The sequence below is a fragment of the Serinus canaria genome, chromosome 15, assembly GCF_022539315.1.
Source record: "Serinus canaria isolate serCan28SL12 chromosome 15, serCan2020, whole genome shotgun sequence".
In the NCBI taxonomy this organism is placed as follows: domain Eukaryota; kingdom Metazoa; phylum Chordata; class Aves; order Passeriformes; family Fringillidae; genus Serinus; species Serinus canaria.
The window spans coordinates 9874809-9899255 of record NC_066329.1 but is presented as its reverse complement, the minus strand read 5'-3'; the positions used below and the strand labels follow the sequence as shown (position 1 = coordinate 9899255).

The 24447-nt window shown below is 51.2% G+C and overlaps 2 protein-coding genes across 7 annotated transcripts in view; one reads left to right on the top strand and one right to left on the bottom strand.

Annotated features, from left to right (window-relative positions):
- KCTD10 (potassium channel tetramerization domain containing 10) overlaps window positions 1-3561 on the bottom strand; it is a 13602-nt gene extending 10041 nt beyond the window's left edge. Inside the window, exons 1-2 of one of the 4 annotated variants that reach the window (XM_018916647.3) lie at window positions 3470-3561; window positions 658-871 (exon numbers count right to left, since the gene is read on the bottom strand). In XM_018916647.3, coding sequence (XP_018772192.1) covers window positions 658-865 — 208 coding nt within the window. In that variant the 5' untranslated portion in view covers window positions 866-871; window positions 3470-3561. Of the gene's footprint in view, window positions 1-657; window positions 872-2676; window positions 2785-3339 lie in introns of those variants that run through there. The other 3 variants (XM_018916648.3, XM_009092404.4, XM_018916646.3) reach the window with 3 other exon arrangements.
- On the top strand, window positions 2783-24447 carry UBE3B (ubiquitin protein ligase E3B). Of its 3 annotated transcripts, none has more exons than XM_050980443.1 (28): window positions 2783-2926; window positions 3581-3663; window positions 4076-4271; window positions 4608-4728; window positions 5495-5554; window positions 5875-5979; window positions 6063-6159; window positions 6820-6905; window positions 7588-7670; window positions 8202-8307; window positions 8965-9085; window positions 9684-9861; window positions 10144-10313; window positions 11114-11281; window positions 12045-12216; window positions 12796-12914; window positions 13523-13637; window positions 13998-14097; window positions 14534-14653; window positions 14960-15136; window positions 15217-15327; window positions 16104-16241; window positions 16368-16433; window positions 17785-17843; window positions 20124-20306; window positions 20745-20856; window positions 21147-21239; window positions 21848-24447. In XM_050980443.1, the coding sequence occupies exons 3-28, from the start codon at window positions 4111-4113 to the stop codon at window positions 22037-22039; spliced, it is 3213 nt and encodes a 1070-aa protein (XP_050836400.1). In that variant the 5' UTR covers window positions 2783-2926; window positions 3581-3663; window positions 4076-4110; the 3' UTR covers window positions 22040-24447. The 3 variants fall into 3 exon arrangements, with proteins under 3 accessions (XP_050836400.1, XP_009090651.1, XP_050836399.1); XM_009092403.4 differs by lacking the exon at window positions 2783-2926 and adding an exon at window positions 2965-3102; XM_050980442.1 differs by lacking the exon at window positions 2783-2926 and adding an exon at window positions 3009-3155.

Sequence of the window (24447 nt, the reverse complement as noted above, 5' to 3'; positions counted from 1 at the left end):
ACTTCAGAGCTTTAATGTCAGATTTCTGAAAGGAAAAGATGCTCCAGGTGTCACCTGGGCCAGACAGGACCTTTGGCACTTCTTGGTGTCCTTCTGCTGTTCAGGCAACCACTCAGGTCACCCTTGTCTTTTGTTTCACATTTTTCCCAGCTGTATAATTGTGGAATAATGGAACAACAGCATGGTTTGGGTTGGGAGATTGAAGATTATTTAGTCCACTCCTTGCCATGAGCAGGGACACCTCCCATTATTCCAGGCTGCTCCAAGCCCTGTCCAACCTGGCCTTGGACACTTCCAGGGATGGGGCAGCCACAGCTGCTTTGGGCACCCTGTGCCAAAGGGTGCTGAGGGCCTCAGCACCCTCACAGGGAAAGATTTCATCCCAATATCTAATCCAAACCTATTCTCTTGTCCTGCCACTCCAGGGCCTTATAAATATTCCTTCTTTGTGGTTCTTGTGGCTCCTTCAGGCACTGGAAGGACACAATCAGGTCACCCCAAACCTGCCTTTTGTCCAGGCTGAACAATCCCAATCCAGGAGAGATCCTCCATCCTTCCAACCTTACAAACAGAAGCTCCCCTGACCCTCCCATGACCCCTGTGACTTTCCCAGCCCAGGAAGGACGTGGAGCACACCAGGAACATCCCAATCCTTACCTTCACTGTCCGTGAGCACCTCCATGCGCCCGCTGAACATGGCCTTGAGCATAGTGTCCTGCTTGGTCAGGGTCTGCATGGTGGTGTAGTACAGGGCTCCCCCCACGTTCAGCTTCACGTACTTGGAGCTGGGGCTGCTCCCCTTGAAGGACGTCGTGCGCGTCGCGGCCGCCGGCACTGCTGAGCTCACCACGCTCTCTCCCGACATCTCTTCCTGCAAGGAAGGGAGTTCCAGCTCAGGGGAGCAGTTCCCAGCTCAAAGGAGCACCTCCCAGCTCAAGGAAGGACTTCCCAGCTCAAAGAAAGAGGGCCCACTTCAAGAGTGCAATTCCCAACTCAACGGAGCAGCCCCCAGCTCAAAGGAGCACCTCCCAGCTCAAGGAAGGACTTCCCAGCTCAAAGAAAGAGGGCCCACTTCAAGAGTGCAATTCCCAACTCAACGGAGCAGCCCCCAGCTCAAGGGAGGATCTCCCAGCTCAAGGGAGGACTTCCCAGCTCAAGGGAGGAGGTCTCACTTCAAGAGTGCAATTTTCAGCTCAAGGAAAAACTTTCCACTTCAAATAAGGACTTCCCAGCTCAAAGGAGCAGCTCCCAGTTCAAGGAAGGACCTCCCAGCTCAAAGGAACAATTCCCACCCTGGCAGTGTGACACTCCGTTCCCACCGGGTGTTTCACACCTCGGCTCCTCCCCTGGCTCTCTGTGTGAAGTTCTCAAGTGTTTTAAATGTTTCACTCTCAGGAACTGAAGGACACTCGTGGACACAGCCCCCGGTTTTTTTCCCGGGGAAAAGCCCTGGGAATGCTGAGCTGGGTTTTGCACTGCAAAGCCAACGCTTTCCCACAACAACTGCTTTCATTTCTTACTCAACTCCACAGCTTAAAGCTCTTACTCCATCAATAATCTGGGATGGAATTGGGCAATTCCCAACACACACAAGTGGAGCAGATGATTCCTGCGAGTCCAAATGCAGAAATCAACAGACTCCCCAGTGCTAAGATGCAGAATATCTGCAGGTTTTCAAGGCTTTTTTTCCCTTGGAGCACACAGGAGCTTTTCCTGCTCCTATCTGCCCTCCCACACTGCTCAGAGCACCAAAATCCAGCTGGACACAGCAGCCTCCAGCCACATTCCTGTCACCTCCTTGTCACCGAGGTCACACTGGCACACCACAAATGCCCCCAGAGCCGATAAATCCTTAATCACTTGGAGCCTCCTTTCCTCTGGATGGGACAGGGTGGGATAATGAACCCCCTCCATCCCTGCTCCTCCAGCTCCCACGGCTCCGGGATGAGCCGAACCGAAGGATTTTTGCTTCACCGCCATGAAACTCCCAAAGCAGCCGGAGCTGTGCGGCACAGGAGAGAGAGCAGGAGGGGCAGGGATGGTCTGGAGGTGATCCCATCATCACCGGCAGCAACATCAGCTCAGGTTCCAGCTCCCTCCAGTACCAGAACAGCCCAGCCTGGGCAGAAATGGGCTGGCGGTACCAGAGGGGATCGATCCCACCACCGAGAGACCCCAAATCGCAGCCCTGCCGTCCCCAAACCACGCTAGGGACGGGACACGCGCAAACCGGACCGTGACCAGGGATCAGACCTGGGACCCCTCTCTCCAACCTCACGGCTGGCCCAGCCCGGCCCTGGGGGCTGCCGCTCCTCAACACCCGCACCGCTCTCGGGGGCCGAACCCCCAAATCCTCATCCCGACCCCTCCCCAGGGCAGCGGCCCCCGCACGCACTCCCGGGCAGGACCGTACCCGCAATCCCCGGGCCCTCCGCCTCTCTCAGTCGCCCTCCCACGGCCCTAAGCCCCCCAACCCAGAGTCCTTTAACCCCCCCACCTCCGAGGGCCGGAGCCCCCTCAACTTCCCCTGCCCCGCCGAGGCCCCGCAGCTCACACCCCCTCCCCATTCCCCCGCTCCCATCAGCCCCTCACCCCTCCAGCCCCTCCTCCCTCGCGAGGACCAGAGCGCATCCCCGCCCTGCGGGCCCGTCCCCCGCGCCGCCCTTTCCCCCTCACCATGAACGGACCGAGCCCCTCGGACCGAGCGAGCGGGAGCGCCGGGCGGGGAACTTCCGCCCCTGGCTTCGCTTCCGGCGCCGCCCGGGTGCGCCCCCAAACCCGTCCGATGGCCCGCCGGGCCCCCTCGTCTGCTGCCGCGCTGCGCTGCCGCCTCACGGGCTTGGCCCGGCCCGGTTCGGCCCGGCTCGGTTCGACCTTCCCGGTATCACCGGGACGCAGGGCTGGCTGTTCTCGCTGCGCCGAGCCGGTGAGCGGGCCGGCGGAACGGCAGCGGCGGGGCGGGTTGGCGGCCGGACGGGGAGCGCGGACACGGGGGCGAGGAGGGGGCTGCGGCCGCGGCCTGGGCAGGGGAACCGGGACGGACCGGGGGGTTCCGGGGCCGCTCGGCCCGGCCCGCCCGGCCCGGTGTCCGCCGGGACGAGGGTGAGCGCCTGGGGGCTGCGAGGAGGCTGCCGGCAGCGGCGGGGCCCGGCGGGGTGAGCGGCGCGGTGGGAGCCTGGGCCCAGGGAGGCTGGGGGTGCAAACGGGGGCTGCGGGAGGGATGCGGGAGCTGTCAGAGGGGTTGAGGGGGCTCTGTGGCTGCGCCCTGGGCGAGTCCTGGGAGCTGCAGCCCAGCTCCAGGGCTCTGGGTGGCTCTCGGGTCCTACTCGGGGGTGGCACCTGCTGTGGTCCTCGGCGGCCCGGGTCGCTTTGTCCTTCCGTGCTGTCACACACGGAGTTGTCCCTCCCTTCCAGCTGCCTGTTCTGGTGACTGCCGCCGAGCCGCGGTGCTGCTTCTCCTCCCACTTACCGTTTTCCTTGCGGGTGCAGGGAGGGGTAAATCGGGTCCAAAGGACTCGGAACTGCGGAGGGAAGGTCTAAGTGCCCAAATCAGCGGCAGGGAATGTGCTTGTCCATGCAGGAGCTGCCCGAAGCCTCTGGATGGGGATCATGTGCGTGTGTGAATGAGCATCACACGCTTCCCTTGAAGAAGTGACCCCTCAGGTGAGTTCTTTGTTGCTGTTTATAAAGCTCTGGTTGGCCCTGGGTGTTTTATCTGGTGAAAAGCAATAAATCAGTGTCCCTTGTGCCCTTTGCCTCCTGTCCCTGCTGGGGAGTTGTTCTTATCTGTTACCAAGAAAAGAACAGAGGCTGGAGAGGGGAGGTGGAGCACAGTGTCAAAACCACTGATTTGTTTATTTTTCCCATTTAAAACCTCCCAGCCTGCAGCAGGCTGTGGGCTGTGCTGGAAGGATTCCCTGCCAGTGCTTTTGTGTCCCTGCTGCAGCCCCGTGACAGTCACTGGGGGTTTTTTTCATCCCACTTTTCCCTCTGCTGTCAATTTCTCCCCTCCCCTGCAGGGAGCCAAGAACTGCCCTTCTCTGAGTGTTTTTTCCACTCTGCTTTGATTTTCCAGGTGTTTGCTGTGAGGATCCTTTGCTCCCTCCAGCCATGTTCAGTGCCAGCCAGTCCTCCAGGGCGCAGTTCCTGGACAAGGCGCGGCAGGCGCGGGAGGAGCGGCGGGAGCTGAAGGAGAGGGAGAGGGCAGCAGTGCAGCTCCAGGCTCTGGTCAGGAGGTTTCTGTGTCGCTGTCGCCTGCAGAGGGACATCAGGTGTGTGGCATTCATGGCATCATGCAATATGTTGGTTTGGAAGGGTCCTTAAAGCTCATCTCATTCCAAACCCCTCGCCGCTTTTCACTAGCCCAGGTTGCTCCAGCCTGGCCTTGGACATTTCCAGGGGTGAGGCAGCCACAGCTTCTTCCACCCTCACAGGGAAGGATTTCTTCCCAATATCCCATCTAACCCTGTGCTGTGTCAGTTTGAGTCCATTCCCCTTTTTCCTGTCATTCCAGACCTTTCTCTCCATCTTCCTGGTGGGGCTCTTCAGGGAAGGAATTCTTTGCTCTGTGATTGCTTTTTAACTCTTTGTTTTTCCCTCTGTGCTAGGAGAGAGGTGGAGGATTTCTTTGGGACAAATGAATGTGGCTCAAGTAAAAGAAGTGCCCTGTCTGTGTTCAGGATTGCCAGGAAGCTGCTGTTTGTGTTCAATCCCAAGGAGGACAAGGAGGTGAGGACACTGCCCTGACATCCTCCCATGCTTTTGGGGACAGGTTAAATATGTTTAATTCCTTACCCAGTGATCCTGGGGGTTCTTACAATATATTTTGCCTTCAGCAATGTTCTCTCTGACTGCTGGCCCTTCCTGAAGGATTGAAACAGGAGAAGCCTTGAATTTTTCAGCAGTGGTTCTGAATTTGGGGCATCCTTTAATGGATGTTTTTCCTGGTGACTGTGCCAGCTGCAGGAGCTGAGCAGTGCCTGGGGATTTTGGCACACCCCAGTTCCCCAGGCAGGTACATTGGGACAGCTCCCAGAGATCTGTGCTGGCACAGGGAAGGCTGTTTGTCCCTCAGCAGCTTTTCTCACTGTGCCCTGAACTTGTGGGTTCAGACTGAAGCCCTGAAATGATCATCCCAGGAGGCTGTGAGGGCTGACTGGAAGGAAACCAGCTGGAAGATGGAAAGCTGTGTTCCAATGGCAGCAGCAGTGAGGGATTTTTTAATCTCAGTCCCATGGAAATTTGTGCTCAAATGCAGTTTTCTGTAGGTACAGCACCCCAAAAAAGCCCTGTGTTCCCAAGGATGGAATCCTGCACAGCAGCAACAGTGTGATGTGTGCTCCCAGGAAGGAGCCATCAGGATTCCTGTAGGGAATGTGCTGGGAACATTTGCTGATTTGAGGCAGAGAGATCTTCCTCCCTCTGCTGAGCTGTTCTTCGTGCTTTTCCAACCCTTCCTGTAGTTAGAACTAATCCTACCTTTGGATTTTCCCAGAGGTTTGAAAAGCTGTGCCGTTGTATCCTGAACAGCATGGATGTGGAGAATGAGCCCAAGGTCAGCAGGGGGGTTTGGTTTGGAGTGGGGAGGGCTTGCTGGTTGTTTTTAACTCTCTTTGCTCATATGTAATTTTTAGCTTTCAGAAGCCCTTGAGCACTGTGGAGATTCCACAGGGAAAGTCTGGACAAGTCCTTTAGTATTCCTGGGATATTTTTATTCTGTGCAACCACGGGAGTTGAAGGACACTTGGTTTCTGGGGTGGGTGATTTGGGAGTTTGGGGAGAGGAGCATCTTGGTCCCACTGCTGGGTTCAGTCCCCAAACTCTGCCCAGCAGTAGCACAAACCCTGATCCCTCTGTGCATCCCCCCTTGCTCAGGTGTGGTATGTGTCACTGGCACTCTCCAAGGACCTCACACTCCTCTGGATCAAACAGATCAAAGACATCCTGTGGTTTTGCTGTGAATTCCTCAAGCAACTCAAGGTAAGGACTATTCTTGTGTTTTCTCTCCCTGCATTTGGTACAAGGCTCAGTGGATTTGTTAACTCTGCTGTTTGTTATCCCAGCCTGACATCCTGCAGGACTCCAGACTGGTGAACTTGCACCTCACAATGCTGGTCACCTTCACAGACACTTCCACCTGGAAAATCCTCCGGGGAAAAGGTTGGTGCATCCAAATCTTTAAGCCGCTGATTTGGGACTTGGTGTTAAAATCTGCTGAATGCTCTGGCACAAGTTCCAGAGAAGCTGTGGCTGCTCCATCCCTGGAAGTGTCCAAGGCCAGGTTGAGAGGGTTTGGAGCAGCCTGGGATTGTGGGAGGTGTCCATGCCCCTGGCAGGCGTTTGGGATGGGATGATCCTTAACATTCCTTCCAACCCAAACTGTTCTGGGTTTCTGTTTCTGCACCTTGGTTGTCACAAAGATTCATTCTGCTCCTGTGTTTGCCCAAAACAAGGATTCCCTTGGGATTAGACTCTTCCCTTTGGGATTAGGATGTTTCCCTTAGGACACCAACAGTTGTTACAGCATTTTTATAATATTCCAAAAACCCCCACACAAAAAGTGTTCAGAGGATAAGGGAATGTGCTCTTAGCTCTGGGGTTTTGTGGGAAATAGGTGTAGAAAAGGCAGACAAGTAGTGGGAGGAAATGAGACTCTTAGAGCCTAAACAATACAGTGTGAAATGCTGCCAGAATGATGGCTTTGTGTAGAAGGACAAGGACTTTGGGCCAGGAGGGCTTGGGCAGTGACAAACCTTCCTGTGGGGGATTCAGAGTGGGGCAGTGGTGCTGTGGGAGTGACATCAGTGCTTTAACCCAAAGGTGAGACCCTGAGACCTGCCATGAACCACATCTGTGCCAACATCATGGGCCACCTGAACCAGAAGGGCTTCTACTCCGTGCTGCAGGTCAGTCTGAGCTGCCACAGCCCCAGCTTCACCCAAACCAGCCCCAGCCCTGCCTGTGCCCCTCTCCTGAGGAGCTCTTTGGGTCTGTGCTGGGCTCTCAGGGATGAGCTGCTGGTGATTTGTGCATGATTATATTTTTCTCAAGCAAAGCAAAAATCTCTCAAGTTTCTCAAGTAAAAGTTCTCAGTGTCCCCACCTGAGACCAAATTCACCCTTCCCCTTCTGTCACTGGTGCTGAACCAAAATCCTGCTCAATCACCTCATCATGAGATGGACAGGGACAAGTCCTACATAATTTTGCCAGACTTTGCAGCTGCCACATTGTATTGGTTGGGTTTGTTTGCTGCTCTGCTGGGAAAAGGAACTGATGTAATGAATCTTTTAAATAAGAATTACATTACCAAACTCTGAGCCTTGCCTGTTAATTTTTAAAGCCTATGAGCACAAGTTCTAGGGAAATAAGTCCTGCAGAGTGTCTGATTTCATTGCAGTATGTCTCTTCTGCCATTATTAACCTGAAGCCCTTCTAGTTCTGCCAAACAACTTGTAAGAACTGGATTTTAGGCTGCTCTGATGTTTTTTTTCTCTGCATTAAATAACCTTAATGTCTTTCAGGAGTAATAGTATTTTTTTTCTGAGTTCTACAGAGTTTTTATATTTTGATGTATTTTTTCCATTCCAGATTTTGCTAACTAATGGCTTGGCAAGATCCAGACCTTCCCTGTCCAAAGGTTCCTTAACTGCCATCTTCTCCCTGGCCTTGCGGTGAGTCAGCTGGAGCTGCCTGGGGGATTTGCAGCCAAACTTGTCTCTTTTTACTGTTTTTTTTCAAGACTTTTCATTCTTTCATTCTTCTCATTCTTTCAGTGGTTTTGTGCCATTGAGAATATCACCCTGAGGAAAGAAGTTGCTTTAGGCAAATGGCTCATTTTGCTGTCACCCTTTTTTAGATTAGAGTGGCTTTGGGACAGGAATCAGTGTGAGCCTAAACTTGAGGGTGCAGTTCAGTTCAGGATGAGCTTGCTCTGAGAACAGAGGTGTGAGGGAATGTTCTTTTCCCTGGGATGCTTCAGAGCCAGGTTGGAAAGGGCTTGGAGCAGCCTGGGAGAGTGGAAGGTGTCCCTGCCCATGGCAGGGGTGTGGGATGGGCTGAGCTTTAAGTTCCAGCCCAACCCATTCCCTGTGTCTGTGGTTCTTGCTGGGGGAATTCCCAGGATTCAATTCTGGATGGCTCAGTTGGAGGCTGTGTTGCTTTCCCAGGTTGGGTTGAGCTCTGAAGTCTCTCTCTCTCTGTAGCCCTGTGGTTGCTGCACAGTTCTCAGACAATCTGCTGAGGTCCTTCCTGATCCATGTCATGTCTGTGCCTGCTATAATGACTCACCTTGCTACTCTCACCCCTGAGGTAAGTGGGTGATCTCAGAGTACTGATTATCACACCAGGCCACTGTTATTCCATTTACCAGCTCTTGGAACAGAGCTTTGGCATTTCTCTTTGCCTGTTTCAGTTCTCTGTTGTGAAAGCCTTACAAATACTCTGGATTTCTAATGCAGAAGTTGTTAACACCAGTGAGATGATGGGCTGATCTGCCCTCAAATACCTAAATAAATAAATAATAAAGGCATATATGACCCACAGCTTGAATTTTTCATGTCCTTGCTCTTCCTTTTCCATAACCACAGACAGAGCCAAAGCCAAAATCACCCTTTTGGGTGGCAGAGGCTCTCTGTGGGTGACAGGTGTGCTGCCCACTAATCCAATTCAGTCTGCTTGGTGCAGACAGGCAGGTTTTGTGCCAAATGGGCAAATCCTGTGTTCTTGCAGACAGAACACTGCAAAGGTCTGGCTCTATCTCCAGCATGACCTGTTCACCTGCCAGAGGTTTTGTTTCCCAGCCCAGCTCCGTGTCAAACATTCTGTGGGGCAGAGTGTTTGACACTAAAGCAGCCTCAACTTGCTGCTTTATTTGGGAAGAAAAGCCAGTGCCAAGTGCTGCTGGCAGGTCAGGAGTGGGGCTGTGCTGCTTCCCAGGCTCAGTGGCCCCTCCATGCTGTGTTCCAGCGCCTGGCAGTGATGGAATCCCACGATCTCTTCCGGAAGTTCATCCTGTTCCTGAGCCGGGAGTCGCAGTGCCGGGATGTGTGTGTGTGCCTGGAGGGCAGTCACACCCTCTGCTTGCTGGGTGAGCACCTCCACCTCTTCTGCTGGGTTTGAAAAAGAGTCTTGGTTCAGATCTTCTTTTTTCATGGGGCAGAGGTGCCTCCGACTCATAATTTTTAATTGTTATTTTGATAATTATATCTAAATAATGACTGAGGTGTATTTTTGGATGTTACAGAGAAGATTTTAGACCTTTGCAAAGGGAAGAAGGGCCAGAGATTTGCTCTTGTATCCATGTCATGCATCATGTCTGCCAGCTTTTCATTTGGACTCTGAGCAAGTCTTGGAATGTGGCAGACTTGGATCTCCCTCCCCTAAATGCTGCTACAAATTTAAATTCACATTTCTGCAAAAGTAACAGGATTACCAGTTGGGACTCTCAGATAACCCTGGGTTGTAGCTTCTAGTAGTTTGTAGAAGGTGTTGGTGGGAAGGTGGCCAAAGGGACATGTCACCTCAGGGTTGATGTGTGCTGGAAATGGCTTCCTGCAGGGTGGCCTCTGAGATCACTGCTGACACAAATCCTCTCCTGAGATTGGGAGAGGATTCTCTTCATCTGTAACCCCTGTCCCACACCATCTCTTCCTCCTTAAGCCTTGCTGTGCTGGTCCTTCCTCCAGGCAATCTGGTGTTCCTGGGCTCCCTGAATGACCAGGTGCTGGAGGAGGAGACAGCTCATTTTGTGGGGGTGCTCATCCACATGCTCTCCTACTGCCAGAAGTACGTGTCCCAGAAGAAATCCAACCTCACCCACTGGCACCCTGTGCTGGGCTGGTTCTCACAGACTGTGGATTATGGGTGAGTGGGAAGGACCTCCCTGGGAGAAATGATGAAGCCTCTCCTTTTATTTTAAATTTTTTTATATGTTGCAAAGTGTTGTATATTTTAAGATGAACAGTGAGAATAATTTCTCAGCTATTTCAAGTTCTAGCTGCACAATAAACTGTAGCATTCCTCCACAGACTATTCTATGGGTGGGTGCATATTCCAGTTGGGATTATGAGCTAAATGGATCAGTATCACTGCCTGGTGTTTTATTCCAAGCTGCCTTCTAAGCTGTCCCCCTGCTCTGTCTTCCAGGTTGAACGAGTCCATGCCCCTGCTGACCAAGCAGCTGCAGCACCTCTGGGGGGTCCACATGATCCGGATCCTCTTCAATGATGTGCTCAGCAAGAAACTGCTGGAAAATCAGGAGATAGCTCAGCTGCCAGCACAGCCAATCGCCCCTCAGAACAGCCTTCCTATGAAAAGTCAGTTCTGGAGGGTTTGGGGATTTTTTTGTCTGTATGTGTGTTTACATGGATCTCTCTCCCTGACTTGCAGGGCTTTGACTTTTCCACTTATGCCAAAAGCTTTGAATAATTACTTGCAGCAGCAGCTGCTGCTGCTTAGGTGAAGGTGTGATGCCTCCTATTTGTAATTCCTCCTTGGAATGCTTCTGTGACCTGGGGCAAGTCTCTTTCTTTAGTGTTAGAAAAATATTTGCTTATTTTAGCAGTTTCTTTTCATCGCTTTCTCAAGTAGCTGAAGTGCTTTTGGCAAAACTTAAAACTTCCAAGGGAAGATGAGAGCTCAGCTTCCCATGTGGAAAGCAAGGTGTAGCTGGATCCTGCACCTGTGAGGTGTGGTGGTTCTGCAGAAAAGGATTTGGGATAAGATAACTGTAAATCTGATATTTTCTAGTTGTTGCTCATAACACAGCATCCTGTGGTCATTATTTGCTGCAGTCAGGACTGTGGATCATGAGTGGTTTGGGTTGGAAGAGCATTTAGAGCTCATTCTTTTCACCTTGTCCTGTAAAGCTTGTATAGAACTGTGGAATGGTGTGAATTGGAAGGGATTTGGGGCCATGGGCAGGGACACCTCCCACTATCCCAGGCTGCTCCACACCCCATCCAGCCTGGCCTTGGACACTTCCAGGGATCAAGGGGCAGCCACAGCTTCTCTTGGCCCCTGTGCCTGGGCCTCCCCACCCTCACAGGGAAGGGTTCCTTCCCAAAATCCCATCTACCCCTGCATTCTGGCATTCCTCCTGTGTTTCTGCCCCCAGACCTGTTCAAGAGAGCTTTCCAGAAGTCGGCCTCAGTCCGGAACATCCTGAAGCCGGTGGGAGGGAAGCGCGTGGACTCTGCCGAGGTGCAGAAGGTTTGCAGCATCTGTGTCCTGTACCAAACCACCCTGACCACCCTCACCCAGATCCGCCTGCAGATCCTCACAGGTCAGGCCACCTCCCTGATGCTCAAATCCTTTCCAGTGGTGAGGAAAAAAAAAAAGAGATTTTCTTATTTCTGTTGATTTGTTGGGAGTTTTATCACTGCCAACAGGTTATTGACTGGCTGGGGAAGGCTTGTTCCATCCTGAATCATCCGTGGGATCAATAACATTCAGCACCATTTGATCAAGCACAAACTCTCAAGAATACAAATTAAAGCAAGTTTTCCTCTCATGAAACCTTGCTTACTCCCTCTCAATCTTCAGCCTGAGTCAGGGTTTTTGGGGGAGCCTGGCAATATTAATCTTTCTGTGGTGGGAACACTGAATGCTTTCATACATCTTGAGAACAAATTGCCTGTCTTGGGAAGGGGTGGAGGAGGAGATCACTGTTTTGGTCTGATTGGTAGAGCAGGGAGTGAGTCCATACTTTGGGTGCTTTGTGGTGAGCATAGGTGCAGCCCTGTTGTGTTCTCATCCCTAAGGGGGATATGGGATCACAGAATTCATTATTTTCTAAAGCTGCAAAAGAATTAGGGGGGAAAGGTTCAAGATGTGCAAAGGATGCCTCACTAAAAGCTTGGGGTTTTTTTTTGTGCTTTCCTGGTGATTGTCCCTCTCCTTTTAATGCAGACAGGCTTGGGAGCCAAATGGGATGCTCATGTTCCTCTTCTGCTTTGCAAAAGGCTCTTTCAGCTTCAAGTCTCACCTCTCTGAGCTTTCACAAGCAGCAGAATGAGCTTTACTGGGTGCACTTTATATTTTCATAGGTCTCACTTACCTGGATGATCTGCTGCCCAAATTGTGGGCTTTCATCTGTGAGCTGGGACCACAGGGAGGGTTAAAACTCTTTTTGGAGTGTTTGAACAACGACACAGAGGAATCCAAGAGGCTGCTGGCCATGTTGATGCTCTTCTGTGACTGCTCCCGTCACCTCATCACGTAGGTAGCTCATGGATGGGGATCCCTGGATTTGTGACATGGACCTGTTGTGTTCCTTCAGGTTCAAGAGAAACATTTAAGGTTTTATGTCTCTTCATGAAGATAAGTAGGCAGGGTAAAGCAGCAAGCTTTTGGGGTTGATTCCTGAAAAATAAAAGGCTTCAAAATAACTTTTTTCCCTCAGCCATGTGCTGCTTGCAGCTGGTGCCAGAACTGGGCAGGAGGGGGAAAAGAAACAACACAAAAGATGGGAAAGGGGGTGGAGAATTGCCCTTGCTGGTCACTAGAGACAATTCTCTCCTCTTGAATGAGGCAAAAATTTTCTTGGGAATGGAAAAGGGTTTTTTAAGCCTGAAACACTGACTTTGCTTGTATCTCAGCCTCTCATACCATCTTCTGTTAGGATCTGCTATCAGTCAAAATCCATAAATAAGGTTTGGTTGTTTATGACTTTAGATCCTCATGGGTGTCAGTTGTCATAGAAATAAGAGCTGCTGCTAAAGGATAATGTGCCTTTATGAAAATTTCAACAGGGAATTAAATTTACACTTGTGCATTTGCATTTGTTTGCTCTGACAGGATTCTGGATGACATCGAGGTCTACGAAGAGCAGATTTCATTCAAACTGGAAGAGCTGGTGACCATCTCCTCTTTCCTGAATTCCTTTGTGTTTAAGATGATCTGGGATGGAATTGTAGGTGAGTGCTTTTAGTAGATTGAGTTGATGTTACTCATAGAACCACAAATGGCATTAATTTTGGAATTTGAAGCTTCTGCTAATTATTCCTTGGCACAAAAAGCACTTCAATGTGGGAATATGTCCCAGTCTTTTGATGTCCAGATGCCACGATCATGCTTTGTGCCAAACCCAGAGCACTTCCCTATTTCCAGTAAGGATTTGTGTAACAGACATGATGGGCATGTTGGTTTTTGGCAGAGATGAGGTTTAGCAAGGCTGGGCCATGTGTTGGACAAGAGCAGGGCAGTGCTGTGACCAGGCGGAGCAGCTTGCTTGGGTCTCTGTAGAATCTGCTGTGAATCTCTCTGCTGGTATAATTTGGGTAGAGCTCAGCTCTCTGGTAATTAGCTGAGATAGTCCAGCTCTGATGTGAAATGAGATGGCTTTGATTAGCTCTGTTTAAAGAAGAGACCATCTCCCTTCCCAGAGGCACAACATCCTTCCCTCCAGAGGCCGTGCAGGTCAGGAAAGCACCCCAGTGCTGTAACTGTGGGGAGGATAATCAAGGTGTGACTCCTGCTGGTGCCAAGGGTGCCTGGACTTTGCTGCCTTGTTCCTTTTGTGCAGAGAATGCCCGAGGGGAGACCCTGGAGCTGTTCCATTCTGTGCATGGCTGGCTCATGGTGCTCTACGAGCGGGATTGTCGCCGGCGCTTTGCTCCTGAGGATCACTGGCTGCGCAAGTGAGTGGCCCTGGGCAGGGATCCTGGGCAGCTGCAGGCTTGTCCCACTGCCCCACATCCTCTGGGGAGCCTGATTTGGGATTCCTTATTGGCATTCTGCCTCTGGAATCGAGGTGAAACTGCTGCCTGTGTTTGCAGTTAGGGACACCCCTCGTGTTGTGCTTTTCTCTGTGGTGGGAGGTTTAGGTGAAGCTTTGGAAACTGACTCAGCACCCAAGAGCTTGGGTGTACCTGGCCCCTTTTACCTTCTTAGTGTGGACACTGAGCACTTCAGTCATCTTTGGAATCACTGCCTGTTCCCTCTCTCCCACACCTCGGTATTTCTCAGGGATCTCTGAATCTCTGCCTTTTTTTGTCAAGGGACCTCAAACCCAGCGTGCTCTTCCAGGAGCTGGACAAGGACAAGAAACGAGCCCAGCTGCTCCTGCAGTACATCCCACATGTCATTCCTCACAAGAACGTGAGTGGGATGGGGGCAGAGGGTGGAGGCAGGGAATCAGTAGCCTGGGTGACCATTGGGGTGGGAGGGACACATGTCTGGAGCATTTTGTGACATGAAGCTTATTTTGAAATGCCAGCAGAATAAGTCTTCTGCTTCATCCTCACCTTCCCCAATAGATTTCCTCTAAATGTCTTGATTTCTGTCGCTGAGAGAGGACTGATCTGTGTCCTCACCCCTTCCTAGTGCATTTCCTTCAAATGCCTTGATCTCTGTGTTGAGACAGAACTGATGTGTGTGTGCAGCTGCATGCAGTGAGTGGGTGACAGTGGCACCACTGGGAATAGCTGGGATCAGGACAACCAGCAGTGGTTCTGTATGTCAGGAGCCTCCCAAATCCCTGCTGCCCTGCAGGATGGGGATCCCCATGGATTGTCCATTTGTTTTCTTTTTGCAGAGGGTGCTGCTCTTCCGGAACATGGTCACCAAGGAGAAGGAGAAGCTGGGGCTGGTGGAGACGAGCTCGGCGTCCCCTCACGTCACCCACATCACCATCCGCCGCTCCCGCATGCTCGAGGTGAGGGACACGAGCCAGCCCACGGGGCAGCAGCCTGGCCTGACAAAACCAGGCAGAGGGTGTGATTTTCCCTTCTCTGTGACTGCTGAGGGACCCACTCCCAGAACTGACATTCCAGAAGAATGCTGGACCCTCGTTCAGCTCAGGCTGCTGCAAACCTGGAATTCTGACTTGGAAAATGCTGGTTTTTTGAGATCAAGACCATATGACAAATTCAGATTTCTTTGGTGGGCCTGTGTCCTGTCTCTGCTGCATCTCTGGGTGGGTGTTTCACGTGTCTCTCTCTGGATTTTCTGCTCTCTGTAGGATGGGTACGAACAGCTCCGGCAGCTTTCCCAGAACGCCATGAAGGGAGTGATCAGGGTGAAGTTTGTGAATGACCTGGGGGTTGATGAGGCTGGTATTGATCAAGATGGGGTCTTCAAAGAGTTCCTGGAAGAGATCATTAAAAAAGTGTTTGACCCTGCACTGAACCTGTTCAAGGTAGGACACAGGTGCCACCTGAGGTGACCTGGTGCAGGCAAAGCCATTCTGGCTCACTGGGCTCTTATCTCTTTGTGCAGACCACCAGTGGTGATGAGAGGCTGTATCCATCCCCAACATCCTACATCCATGAGAACTACCTGCAGCTCTTTGAGTTTGTGGGGAAGATGCTTGGGAAGGCTGTGTATGAGGTGAGCCAGGAGCACCAGGTTGGGATCTTGTCAGTGATGGTGCCTTTGAGGGCATCTGTCCTTCTTGTGGGGGGTTTATTGAAGAGTGGAGTTTGGAAAAATGGCTTGGATAAAGATCCTCTTAGTGGAACAGGCTTTAGTTTCTTTAGGCATGTATTAAAAATAATCCTGGAGGTAAAACCTGGCTTGTGCCTTGATTGTTCCTCATGGTGCTGGAACACCAGCCTGTTTTTTTGGTGTTCCACCTTACAAACATCCATTTGTGGATACCTCAAAGGGACATGAGGCAAAAAGGAGGATGAAATAACAGAATGACTGCGATAGAATGATTTGGGTTGAAAGGGAACTTTCTAGTCCAATCCCCTTCCCAGGGGATATTCCACTATCCCAGGTTGATCCAAGCCCCATCCAGCCTGGCCCTGGACACTTCCAGGGATCCAGGGGCAGCCACAGCTTCTCTGGGCAACCTGTGCCAGGGCCTCACTTCCCTCACAGGAAGGATTTTTCCATGTATCTCACTAAATTTCCCCTCTTTCACTTCAAACCATGTAATGCAGTTCTTTTAAAGAACACATGGAGTTCCCAAGTGCCTTTTTGCACCTGCCTTACTAATTAATGGATTTTAAGAGGATGTTGGGTTTGTAGCTGATTTTGGTGCCTTGCAGAGTGCTCTTTGCACTTGTTCCACATCACAAGATCTGCCTTGCAGGCAACCAAAGATGCCACAACCACAAGTGTGTGGCAGGACCTTACCTGTGAATTCTTCTTGTCCACAGGGAATAGTTGTGGATGTGCCATTTGCTTCCTTCTTTTTGAGTCAGCTCCTTGGGCACCACCACAGTGTCTTCTACAGCTCCGTGGATGAACTGCCCTCCTTGGACTCAGAGTTCTATAAAAATCTCACTTCAATTAAGGTTGGAGCAATAATTTTCCTGTCATTCACCTCCCTGATTGCTGCCTGTTGTTAGAACCTGGGAGTGACTGGTGGTTCTGCTGCTGAGCCCTGACCTTTTTTCCCCCTCTTCCCTGTTGTTCTCCAGCGTTATGATGGTGATATCAGTGACCTGGGCTTGACACTGTCCTATGATGAAGATGTGATGGGTCAGGTAGGTTTTTATTCACTGATTTTTTTGGACCTTACCTCTGTTTTGTCCTCTCAGCTTCTCTGAACTCAGCCATGGGATTCAATATTTACCTGTGGGCAGAAAACAGCTTTTTCCACCAGAAAAGCTTCCCCTCTGACCCTTAATTTTTTTTCTTCCAGGGTTGAAAAAATGTTTAATGCTTCCTCTGCCTAACTGATGTTCCCCTCTTAAAAGAAGAGCCTGTAAATAGGGAGAAATTCCTTTTCTTCACGCATAGATGTTTCTGTCAGGGAAACTCCCAAGTGTATCAGGAGGCCTCTTGGCCTAGAGAATGAAAAGCTGTTTGGCAGTCCCTTAGGAAGACTTGGAGGTACTTGGTTGCACTTGAGCCCTGTGAAGTTGTGTGTGCAGAGCTGGAAAATCTGGAAAGAGATAAGATAAAAAATGCTTTTTGCTGGCAGTGTTGTGGTGCAAATTCCATGGGGAGCCATGGAGGACACCTGCTGCTGCCTCAGGATTGCTGAGGTTTCAGTTTGGAGGGTTCTTCCACGTGAAAAATGAAGGTAGGAGCAGGATATGGAGCCCAGCAATGAGACACTGAAGGCTGTGGTTCACTGAGATTAAAAATAACCCAGGCACTCCTGTTTTCCCAGTGCTCTGGTCGTGCTGAAGGAGCCAGGTGGGGTCACTCTGACTGAGCTCTGTGTCCCTGTAGCCACAGCCATGTCACAGCTGAGCTCATTCCCTGTGCTGGCCTTCAGTCTGACCTTGGGATTCACCTGGAGCCGAGGCACAGAGGCCTCTGTAAAGTGGGAATGAGGATGTGCTGCCTCAGCTTGGGCAAAGAGGAGTGGGGACTCTGCAGGCAGCACCTGGAGAGGGTCCTGAGCTGGAGGAGACCACCAGGCACTGGGAGATCCCTCCTGGCTCTCTGCCTTCCTGCCTGGAGTGCACAGCTGGAGGGACAGAGCTCCTGCATGAGACCTGTGGCTCAGCCAGCTCTGGGTTGTGCTGTCAGGCTGAGCTCTCTGAGCTTGCTCAGCCTCTGGATTCTGGGATTGTGACAGTCCCCCAGGGCTCTTGGAATTGATTTGTGTGTGGTTCAGCAGTGATGGATCAGACTGCAGAGGAGGCTTCCTTGGAGAAGGGCTGGCTCCACTGGTGGGAGAGCTGCAGCTCCTACTGTTCAATTACTCTGTTCATAGTTAAGTGAAACTGGTTCAAGGCAGGAGCAGGATTATTACTTAAATTTTAAATCCTGCTGTTTTATTGTAAAAATAAATGTTTTATGGGGAGGTAACAGCTTAGCATGGCATTTCCTTCCAATGTGGTTCCAGGCAGTAATTAGCAATCCAATCATTTCTTCCCTCAGCTGGTTTGCCATGAACTTGTTCCTGGAGGGAAGACCATTCCTGTTACCAATGAAAATAAGTAAGTACAGCAATTAGATTTTTAAGGTCACCACTGCACAATACTTTATTCTGGTTCCTTGGGCTTGCATCTGGAATGAATTGAGATAGATTGGAGCAGAAGGAGCACATAAATATCTTAATAGAATTTTCTGGTTACAGTTCATCGGCAGAAATTGTATTAAATTTGATTTGCAAAATAAAAATTGACAATTTACTTCTTGAAACAGCACTTCTGAGGTCAAAGGCACCCAGTCAGGGAGATTTTGCAGGATTTAATGATGGTGATGGATACAGACAGATGGATTCAAAGCAATTCAGGCACACAGTCGTGAACACAGAGGGCACAGATGCTCAAAGACACCTTGGAGCAGACAGATCTCCTCAGAATGATAACATGTGGCAGTTGTATAAAGCACCGTGTTCCGAGCAGACAGTGCTGAATTCAAATGTACTCGACAGTCGTTCTTTAGAGCCAGGAAATCAGAGGAGACACCGAGCCCCGGGGCTGTTTTCACAGATAACCGGCTTTTAGATCGTTATCAGAAATGTCAACTCCGGAGCCTGAAAACCAACCCCACCTTTTTGTTCCTTTTTTTTTTTCCCCTTCCCTATCCCCTTCAGTGCTCATAAAAGCAGAATGAAATATCTATTAAGCAAATGTGTGTTTGAACTGGTGATCTGGGGGTTGTTATCTCTTTCCTGACAAATGGAAGCTGGATCCCACCTGGATCTGTGCTTTTGCAGTCTGATGTTTCCAGGCTTTTCTCTTCTCCAGCTCTGGCCAGGGAGTTTGCATTTGAAAGGCTTTTCCTCTGGCTTGTCACAAGTCAGCTCAGGGAAAAAAGTTGAAAGTCCTGATGCTGCTCTAGTAATTTATAGCAGAAATTTGAAGCTTTTGCACCCAAATTGAGGGTTGGGAGGGAGCAGAAGTGTTGGGAATGGCAGCAATCTGGAAACAGCTCTGCCTGGGGATGCTGGGGTGACCTTGCCAAAAACCCAGGCAGTGGAATTGAGGTGGGGTCTCTGTGGGAGCTGCTGAAGAAGAATCAGCAAGTTCAGGTCTTTTGCCTGGAGGTGAGAAGAGGAAGAGCCTCTCTCTAACAAGTTCACCTTTCCCACATGCTGCAGGAAGGTGGGAATCTGCTGCATGGTTTTGGTGTGGTGTTTCTCCAGCCATGGGGCAGCACAGCCCAGTGAGTTGTTGGTCAGACCTAGAGGAGAGATGAGCTGTTAAAAGGAGTTGGATCTGTGTCCAGCCAAGGTTGATCAAGGAGTTATTAAAGCCAATTAGTCCCTGAGCTGGGCAGGAGCTCTGAGAAATGAGCAGAGTCCCAGAGTGGGGAAGGAGGTAAAAAAACATCATCTGCTTAAATAACAAGCAGGGACTGGAGGGAGAAGTACAACCCTGACCAGGCTGTCCCAGCCCTTTTGGGGCTGGAGAAGGACATCAGGGCCAATTCAGTGCTGGGTGATGTGTGCCCCTGTCAGCTCCGTGTCCCCCGTGGCACCTGCCTGTCCCACAGTGTGAAAAATGCCTATCACTTGTTTTTTCTAATTTTAAAAGTTCAATGATAATAAAATGGTTATAAAAATAGCAATATAATTAGAGTAATGACAATTTGGATTAGGACAATATGAGACAATAAAAACAAAGAGTTATGGACAGTCCGGGTACCTTTTTCTGGGCAAAATAAGCCCGAGAAAGGACCCACCTTAACAGAGGATTAACCCTTAAGAACAGCAGCCTGTTGCATATTCATACACCTCATACATGATGCATAAATTCCATTCAAACACAGGATTCTGTCTGGTCAGTGTCAACTTCTCCCTCTTCATCCTAACGCCATCTTCATGGCTGAGCAAGGCAGGAAGAAGTTCGTTTCTCCTGATAATGGAGCAATAAATTCTCTTTCTCTGAAAGATTTAGGTGTCCTGTGGCTGCTATCTGGTGCTAGTCCTTTCTTTAAAAAAAGTATCCTACGTAGCACAGTTTCTATTTTAACATTTTGTTACAACCTAAAGCTATATTTAACACACTACTAAAAAAAATCAACACAGCATAACTTTCCAACATAACACATGTAATACTCATTTTAATATTTGCAAAAAGCCAATCATAAACCACTCATTTTTCACACCCAGGATCAGCTACATCCACCTGATGGCTCATTTCCAGATGCACAGCCAGATCAAGAGCCAGACTGCCGCCCTCATCGGCGGTTTCAGGGCCATCATCAAGCCCGAGTGCAGCCACATGTTCTCCAAAACCAATCCTAAACCACTCATTTTTCACACCCAGGATCAGCTACATCCACCTGATGGCTCATTTCCGGATGCACACCCAGATCAAGAGCCAGACCTCTGCTCTCATCGGCGGCTTCAGGGCCATCATCAAGCCCGAGTGGATCCGCATGTTCTCCGCGCCCGAGCTGCAGCGCCTCATCTCCGGGGACAACGCCGAGATCGACCTCGAGGACCTGAAGTAAGTGACAGCTTGGGCTGCTGGGCATCCCTCATCTGGCCTGGGAGCTGAGCTTTTCCTTTGCAAAGCTCCTGGGAGGTGGCAGGACAGCGAGCTGGTCACAATTTCTGCTGCGCCTACTTGGAGGAACAGCTTTGGAATGTGGTCCTTAGGGCCCATCCCAAATTAGCCTTTTCTTTCATTGGTTCCTGGGAGCAGAATTCCTCTCTGCATTTCCCTTTCCTCTGATCAAGTGCCCTGGAAGTGCTGGGGGCTCAGTGCCAGCAGTGAACCGTGACCCCTGGCAGTTGTTGGACAGGGCTTGGTGCAACCTGGACTACTGGATTTTGGGGGTGTAACAAAATGAACTTTAAGGTCCCTTCCAAACCATCCCACTCTTCCAGCACTTGTGCCCCTCCTGCTGCAGTGGCAGGCCTGTCAGAGCCTTTCCCTCCCCAGGAAACACACAGTGTACTACGGGGGATTCCATGGCAGTCACCGTGTCATCATCTGGCTCTGGGACATCCTGGCCAACGACTTCAGCCCTGAGGAGAGAGCTATGTTCCTCAAGGTGAGTGAGGAGCCATCCCTGCCCAGCTGGGATCTGGGGTGGTGGGGCCAGGGCTGTTCTCCAGTTACCTGGATGCTCTTTGAAGGAGCACCGGAATTCCTGACACCTGCAAGTGTTCAGCAGAGCTCTGTGGATGCTGTGGTATCACCATGAATGGCCCTGCAGAGGTGGCACTCCCCAAAGGCTGTCAGACACACACTGGGGGGTGCTCAGTGCCAGTCCCAGCAGTGCTGGGATTGTGTCACTGTGTGGCAGTTGTGTTCCCATCATCACCATGTGGCTCTTTCCAGTTTGTCACCAGCTGCTCCAGGCCTCCACTTCTGGGCTTTGCCTACCTCAAGCCTCCTTTCTCCATCCGCTGTGTGGAAGTGTCTGATGACCAGGTAGGCATCCTGCTCTCAGGGCTTGGGAATTCCCTGCCCAGCTTCCTCCCCTTCTTCCCACCTGGAAACCTTTAATGTGGGAAGATGAGATGTTAGGATTAGATACCAGGGAGAACTTAGTCCCTGTAAGGCTGGTGAGGCCCTGGCAGAGGGTGCCCAGAGAAGCTGTGGCTGCCCCATCCCTGGAGGAGTCCCAAGCCAGGCTGGATGGGACTTGGAGCAACCTGGGATAGTGGAAGGTGTCCCTGCCCATGTCAAGAGATTGGAATGGGATGAGCTTTAAGGTCCCTTCCAACCCAGACCTCTCTGGGATTCTGGAAACAGCCCTACCCCAAAAGGATGCTCATGGCTGCACACACAGAGAGCAGCTCCAGACTTTTCCTGCCTGGATTCCTTGGGTTCCTCCAGGGCTGTGTTATCTCCCTGTGTCCCACCTGTCTCCCTGCACACCCTGCCCATGTCAGCCATTGAGTTACCAGCAAAACTCTTTGGAGACGGGTGGGAAACTGAGCTTTGGGCTGTGGCTCTCCCTGTTCCCAGTGCCAGATTTTGTGTTGGCACCTCTGCCCCGTTCCATAGAGGGAGGTGACAGCTGTGTGCCCTTGCAGGACACGGGGGACACCCTGGGCAGCGTTTTGCGCGGCTTCTTCACCATCCGCAAGAAGGAGCCGGGCGGGCGCCTCCCGACCTCCTCCACGTGCTTCAACCTCCTCAAGCTCCCCAACTACAGCAAGAAGAGCATCCTGAGGGAGAAGCTGCGCTATGCCATCAGCATGAACACCGGCTTCGAGCTGTCCTAGGCACGGCCTGGGCTCGGGATGGGGCTTGGAGCTGCTGCAGGAAGGGGGAGCCCTTCCCACACGGAGCCCGGAGCAGCTCGGCGGGAGCTGACCGCTCGCTGGAGGCCTGGAGAGGCAGCTGCTGGTGGAGGTTCACAGGGATTCAGGGAAGAGCTGCTGGGCTCAGGGCTGGTTTTTCTTAGGCACAACTCCAGGCTGGAGGAGGGGATGGGCCTGACTTTAAGCCCTTCACTTGACACCCACAGAAATCGTCCTTAAAAGCAAACCCCGGGGGAGCACGGAAGGAATGCTCCAAGTGCCACTCAGATTAGTGACAGTGAGACCCCCAGCAGGCTGGGCAGCTGCTGCCATGGGAGTGCTGCTTTTTCCTTCCCCAGGAGCTGGGCTGGCTGGAAGTGAGTCTGGGAAGCTGGACAAGAGCAGAGGGATGGCAGAGCCCATGAGGAGATGGCAGCGTTGGAAGTGCCTGGATGGGCACTGCTCTCTCAGGATGGGGGAATTCCAGGTGTCCCTGCTCCTGCAGGGTCTTAGGTGTGTCTTGGAGAAGGAGTCATAGGGAAGAAGCAGCTTCAGCAGGAGCAGATGGACCCTGTGTCTCTTGGGAAGGCTTTGGAATGCCAGAGGTTAGTTAAGGGCTGGAGCAGCAGGAGTGGGCTCAGCCAGCTGTGCCTCTGCCAGGCTCCTGCCAGACCCAGCCTTGGGACAGAAAGAGTCATGTCTCAATTTCTCAGGAGCAGGAAAGGTTTCATTTTCCTTGGTTTCCAGAGGACAGGAGCTGGCACACACTTGGGCTCTCTAGCATGGTGCTCAGGTGGAGCAGGTCCCTCTCTGGAGCCAGGGGAATGTGTCAAATCCTCTGGAAACCTCCACTGGCAAAATCCCTCTGGGATGCAAGTTTCCCTTTGCTTGCAGGCCCTTTCTTAGGGAGTTGTTTGGACCCAGGGCAGGCTCTCTGTGTGATGGCCACATTTGCTTTGTTGCCAAACTCTTTATTTCAGCTGCTTTGTCTCTTTCTGGCCTTATTTCTATCAGTTGGTGTTTGCCTGGAGCAGGCAGCTTTTGCAGGGGGTGACTTGGGAAGGTTTGGATCCTTCCTGCCATTTCTGAGACGCTCATAAAGTGTCTCTGCAGGTTCCCATCTTTGGTCCCTTGAGCTGCTGTGAGTCCTGCCCTGGCCCTGGCTGGAGGGAGGAGAGACTGGGCTGCACCTGGGCTGTCCTGGCCCTGCTGGGGTTCTGGCACAGGGCAGAGCCATGGCATTGCCCTTTTGGGGACAGGGTTAAAAGCCAGTCACCTTCTCCCCTTTACCTCGCTGGTGAAATAAGCTCCTGCACAGGCTGCTGGCTTCTGCCCAGGGTTTTCTCTCCCTCCTTCCCTCCCTGTGGCACTGGGGATCTTCATTCCCCTCCCTGGCCATATCTCATCTCTCCTGCTGCCCTGCCTGGTCTATCCCATGGGATTCCTGTGCCCAGGTGAGCTCAGCAGAGCACAGGTCTCCACACCCTGGGCTCTGGAAGATCCCCCTTAACTACAAGATTTCACAAGATTTCCAAGGGGTCGGAAAACCCTCGGCACTGAGCAGCGAGATGGCCTTGGCTTCATCCTCCTCCTGTCATGCTTCAGATGGATTTCAGAGAAATAACCCTTTTTTTAGAGCCAGTGCCTGGAAATGCATCTGGAAAGCAGTGTCAGGATCCTTTTTCTCCGTCAAATCAGTGAGATTAAACAGGATTGATGGGAAGTGTTGGTGCGGACAGGAATGTCTGCATCCAGAGGGTTCAGGACACTGGGCTGTGAGTCACAGAAATTAAAGATGATAGTAAATTTCTTTTTTTTTTTTTTTTTAATACATAGAACATTTTGGCATTAACCAGTTGGTGATTGTGTAGTTGGGAGGTTCAGGCACTGCCTTGGACCTCTCAGAGTTTAAATATCATCCAAAATCTCCTTTTTCCTTCTAGGAAGTGCAGTGTGTCTGACTAGAGCACAATGAGCATTCAGTGAAATAAGTTGTCAAACACTGAGATCAAATCCTCGCTCCCCTTTTCCCTTTGTTCCTCAGGAGTACAATTCCTAGAAAAAATCTGACTGCAGACTTAGCTTGGTCCCTCCAAACCTGGAGATGTTGCACTACAGACACTGCTCCCGTGCTGGAGCTGGTGTGGAAAATGTGATAAATGTCTGAGGAATTCCCAGTGGATGCAGGCAAGGATTCCTGTGGAGGGACTGATTCCTGTGTCCCAGGGAGGCTCTGTCAGTCCCTGCCTGCTCCATGGATCCTGCCCAGGGATGGTTTTGCCACAGGAGATTCATGAGGATCTTTTCTATCCAAGAGTTGCTGTCATGGAGACCTTGGTTCCATCCCTGTGTGTCTGACCTGCAGAGAAAATAAAGCTGGGATGAGTTCA